The sequence below is a fragment of the Mizuhopecten yessoensis genome, unplaced genomic scaffold, assembly GCF_002113885.1.
Source record: "Mizuhopecten yessoensis strain PY_sf001 unplaced genomic scaffold, ASM211388v2 scaffold10069, whole genome shotgun sequence".
NCBI classification, from domain to species: domain Eukaryota; kingdom Metazoa; phylum Mollusca; class Bivalvia; order Pectinida; family Pectinidae; genus Mizuhopecten; species Mizuhopecten yessoensis.
Window position 1 is genome coordinate 87,759 of NW_018408363.1, and position 5,313 is coordinate 93,071.

Sequence of the window (5,313 nt, forward strand, 5' to 3'; positions counted from 1 at the left end):
GAAACAAAGTAATGACGTGTAATACAGTGGTGAGAACGTGCAACGAGACGATAAAGACGTGTAATACAACGATTACACGTGAAACACAGTAAGGACGTGTACTACAGTGGTGAGAACGTGTAACGTAACGATAAAGACGTGTAATACAACGACTACACGTGAAATACAGTAAGGACGTGTAAAACAGTGGTGAGAACGTTTAACGAGACGATAAAGACGTTTAATACAACGATTAAACGTGAGACATAGTACGGACTTGTAAATACAGTGGTGAGAACATAAAGACATGTAATACAACGGTTAAACGTGAAACATAGTAAGGACGTGTAATACAGTGGTGAGAACGTGCAACGAAACGATAAAGACGTGTAATACAACGGTTAAACTTGAAACACAGTTCAAACGTGTAATACAGAGTTGAGAACGGGTAACGAAACGATAAAGACGTTTAATACAACGGTTAAACGTGAAACATAGTAAGGACGTGTAATACAGTGGTAAGAACGTGTAACGAAATGATAAAGACGTGTAATACAACGGTTAAACTTGAAACACAGTTCAAACGTGTAATACAGAGTTGAGAACGGGTAACGAAACGATAAAGACGTGTAATACAACGGTTAAACTTGAAACACAGTTCAAACGTGTAATACAGAGTTGAGAACGGGTAACGAAACGATAAAGACGTGTAATACAACGGTTAAACGTGAAACACAGTTCAAACGTGTAATACAGAGTTGAGAACGTGTAACGAAACGATAAAGACGTGTAATACAACGGTTAAACGTGAAACACAGTAAGGGCGTGTAATACAGTGGTGAGAACGTGCAACGAAACGATTAAGACGTGTAATACAACGATTACACGTGAAACACAGTTAAAACGTGTAATACAGTGGTGAGAACGTGTAACGAAACGATTAAGACGTGTAATACAACGGTTAAACGTGTTACATAGCGGTAAAGACGTGAAACAACGGTTGCTACCTAGATGTTACTTGATGTTGATCATGGGTTTTTTTGTATTTAAGATCATTTTTATACATGCAGCCGTTCTGTTTGATAAATTCAGACTTTTATGAAGCAAAAAAGCAAGTCATCGAAGTAAGGAGCACAGTTGAAAACCCAGGGTGAGCCTCCATCAGGTTCCTTCAGTTTGGTACTGAAGTGTATGGTTGTGTACATTGTGAACTAAAATTATCAATTTTTGAGGAAAAAATGTTCATTATTGTTCAAAAGATATATTTAGTTCTTCAGAATCCACATTCCATTGAATCTACATTTGTAGTATACTGTGTCGCAAAATTACAGTAACCCTGATTTAAGAATGACAGTAAGACTGCTTTGGTTGAGCAATTATCAGAACCGGCGAAACAACCACATAATTATCATATAGGTCGTTGAGTGTGGTTTGGACATAAGGGTCAAGTCAGACTTGTGTGGTCTTCACTTAGGATTTCTAGATGATCCCGGATGGACCTTACAGATTTGACCAACTCTAAATGTTTACCGTATTTAGTATGATCTCATATTGACCCATTGTCTGGCATAGTCTTCCAAAGAACTCATAAGTTCATCCGCATCTTGAAATCCACGTTCCAGTTGATTGTAGGAATCTCTCGATACATTCGAGCCTCAATGAAAAGGTCTTGTGGTTTTATATTATAGATACCATTTAGATCGCCATGTCACTTCATGCCCAGCTGGACACTTCGGTATTCTCTTCTGGTTTATTTTAAGGGGATGCAGAACAAATGCATGCTGAAGATTCTGCTGAAGTAGCGGTTGTATGTAGCTAAAACCTTTGGTAGCAATGGGCTGTAATTAATTGTAAAACTAATTTGGGCACTTTTGTACCGGAATTATAACGGCCCATTATTTAATTCAACGGTTAAGACTCATACAGTTTAAAAACAAACAGAAAAAGAAGATTAAAACTCTTATTATGAATTAGACAAAGCCTGTCACAGAGTTTTTAAATATCGTAGTATTGATTATATCGGAAACAAGCGCTGCAGATTTAGCGTCCTAGACCATAGATGTTTTTACTTAAAAAGACAAACATTTCCTATTCATTTTGACACAGTTTTTAAAAAGTGTCGTGTATCAAGACGTATAATACTGCGGCTAATACTGTCATACAACGGTTTACATTGTAATACGGCGGCTAATACTTTAATATGTCGGTTTACACTGTAATACAGGTTTAAATACAACTTATTACAACTCATTAATCACTCATCTTTGACCGGATACTAACGCAGGGGTTCAGTGCCTGGAGAAAACCCGCGCAGTTTGGCATGTGACCCAATACCTTTTGACGTCTGATTTCGGGAATCAAACACCAGCTGCCTCGGTAGAAGGCGAGTGCGTTATCCACTGCGCCACCTGACCAAACATCGTTCAGTCGAATATCGTTAATTGCGATATGTAGTTAAGGACTTCCCACCCTTCGTAATACACATGTGTTTCTTGTCGTATTTTCGTGTCGTCATTTCCGTTTTGCGTATCGGGCATTCCATTACCGTAGTGTAAATTATAGTAACACCGGGTAAACAATTGTGCACGTGCGTGACGATGATATATATGTCAACACCCGATATCGAGACATAACTCGGAAATGTGTAATCAAACGTACTTCAGAAATAAAGCTTATGATACAAAGACATTAATGAACTCACGGGAAAACACTGACATACGATCAGACGACTTCAAGAAGGTCGTATAGGAGGCGCATGGAATGCAGACTGATGTGTTTTGTTTACCGATCTCACCTTTACCACGGACTTGGATAACTAATTCCGTGCCTGAACGTATTCGTCCTTCTGTGTTTAAATTGATAGAGCTACTGTCTAGCAAAAAAAAATAAACTTATTAGAAATTTAAGTAAGTACTTGATTCAGGCAACTGTTAAGAGAAGTCGTATATTATGAAATATAAGCTGTATCAAATTCTTGCTATAAACTTTTTGTTCCTGTATAATGCGATTGAGATCTATGTCTTTTATTTCACAATGAGTTATAATCTCATTTCATTATATAATATATAGTACTCGTTCTACCTTTATGTTGAGGTTGTATGATTGACTTTGAAGTTTTGTTATTTCCTTGAAATTTGGTTAGATTAAGGCTTCATTTGTACTATTTCCTAAACGACTAAATTATGCTTCATAAGAGTCCGCTAAGTTACTTTAGGAAAACCTTAAAGTTTTCCCAAACTTATGCCAATTTCATAATTTGTAAATATTATGTATGAAATTGAATCTATTGCATATCTTCTCCGCCATTGTACAAGATATTTGTAAAGTATTTATCTATATGTATATTTCTGTACGCCTATATGCAATGTGCATTTGGTAATAAATTGAATTGTATCACGTGCTAACAGTAGTTCACAAGCTCTTGGTCGCTGCGACTTTTGTTGTCGAGTGAGTAACGCTCTGTCAGATAAATCGGTTCACAAATGCAATTACAATAACTCTGTTAAAATAGTGGTTTGTAAAATATCAAGATCCCTATAAAAATGCAAGTGCATGTGCGTGCACGTAATACCGGCATATCATGCGATAGCCTATGGCTTCATATTACCTGACATGTACATACCATGCGTAAGCAGGCTATGGAATGATGTCCAAAGTGTACATGATTGAGAGTAATTTGGTTCCATAAAAGAACAGTAAATTGACAATTAAATATAGTAACTTAATTTATTTCCGTCGTTTTTGGTATAGTAAAAAAAAAGGTAATTGTATAAAATCTATCCCTCTGCAAAAAGTTCCGATTTTTTTTCAAGGTAGACAACTCTCATCAGGATCAAAACTATTGTAAAATGTAAAATAAATAAATTATAAAGACTTTGTGTGTATTTGGTTCAATTTTTCACTCTTTTTGTATGAAACTATGTGTCCTGTTTGCTTTTAGCTTGTATTTAGTAACTTTTACCCATACAATTTCAATAAAAAACGCTTTTTGTAACATGTTGAAGATATTTTATGATAAATAAAATATTTGTAGGGTTGATTAGCAATGTTTCTTTTCATTATTTTATTTTTGCAATAGTTTTGAACAATGCCACACGCTGAAAAAATGTGAAAGTGTTGAATTTGACAAAATTAAAAATTTTCAGTATTGTTTACAAAAAAAAACAGTTCATCGGAATGCTTAGATTTTCATAAAATCATCTCTACATAGTGGCATAACCATTATGTGAAACTTTCATTGAATTCTGTTGGCTTATTGCGAAAGGGCGGAGCCTCGTTAAGAGTGTATTACATCAGTAAAGATACGTTAAGCACCGTTTAAGAACGTATAGTATAGTAGTGAGATACGTTTTTCAGCGGTTGCGATCATTTGTATAAACGCGACTGATAGATATTGAAATAATACAATCAAATATCACAGATATATAATGACAACTTTATTAAATACGGGATAATATGTTACCTTGAAATGCATCACGATTTTGTCCTCTTCCATCAAACATGGCATATCCTCCGTATTTACTGCAGTCCTGTACCGTGTTGTATTTACAATATGACGGGAAATGCATATGCTTTCACCGCAAACATAGATTAAAAAGCAATTACCTGTCAATCATAGCAGTATACGTGTGACGTAAATGTATGAATAAGTAATGATTCTAAATGAAATTACAACTACAACTTATCCTGAAGGATCAGTGACGGACCCAGGGGTGTTGCCCTTGTTGCCCGGGCAACACCCTTTTTCTGTGTCCAAAAATAATCTAGATTTTCCTCTTTTTCATATGGGATTTTCTTCTAATATCAACCATCCTGTGAACTATGATTTTCTATGGCAAACAGCAGTTTGAATATCTTGTATGCCTAAGGGTGCAGTTGCCCAAACAAGGAGTCCACTACTTGTACTCTAAACAATAGGGTTTTAATCCTCTTTTGTTTATATATTAGTAGGGTCTCCAGTCAGGTCAGTGGTGAAGGCTCAACGGACTGTCTACCTAATCGTATTGTTCTAATGTCACAGTGTGGTGATCACGCTGTCCGTTGAGAGAGGATAAACCATCTGTTGGAATAAGGTATATATATTAATTATTATTTCAAAGGTAGAGTCCATTTCATGATAGATCAACCTGTATTATCACCTGTGGTTTCATGTACACATGATCACCGGGAGTGGTTTGTTATACCTGTTAAAAAATGTAAATTTCAAAAATGTCAAAGACAATAACGGACAGCGTGATCACCAGCATCGCGTTATCAGGTGAATAATAACCAATGTAAGCATTAAAAGCCTGGCATGTATATATATATCCTTTTTAACAGGTGTTGCCCTTGTAC

At 35.9% G+C, this 5,313-nt stretch overlaps 1 protein-coding gene across 1 annotated transcript in view; it reads right to left on the bottom strand.

Annotated features, from left to right (window-relative positions):
* The window catches only part of LOC110459457 (pancreatic lipase-related protein 2-like), a 39,440-nt gene extending 34,953 nt beyond the window's left edge, over nucleotides 1-4,487 (bottom strand). Inside the window, exon 1 of the mRNA XM_021511720.1 lies at nucleotides 4,442-4,487. Coding sequence (XP_021367395.1) covers nucleotides 4,442-4,486 — 45 coding nt within the window. The 5' untranslated portion in view covers nucleotide 4,487. The remainder of the gene's footprint in view (nucleotides 1-4,441) is intronic.
* Nucleotides 4,488-5,313: the final 826 nt, after the last annotated feature.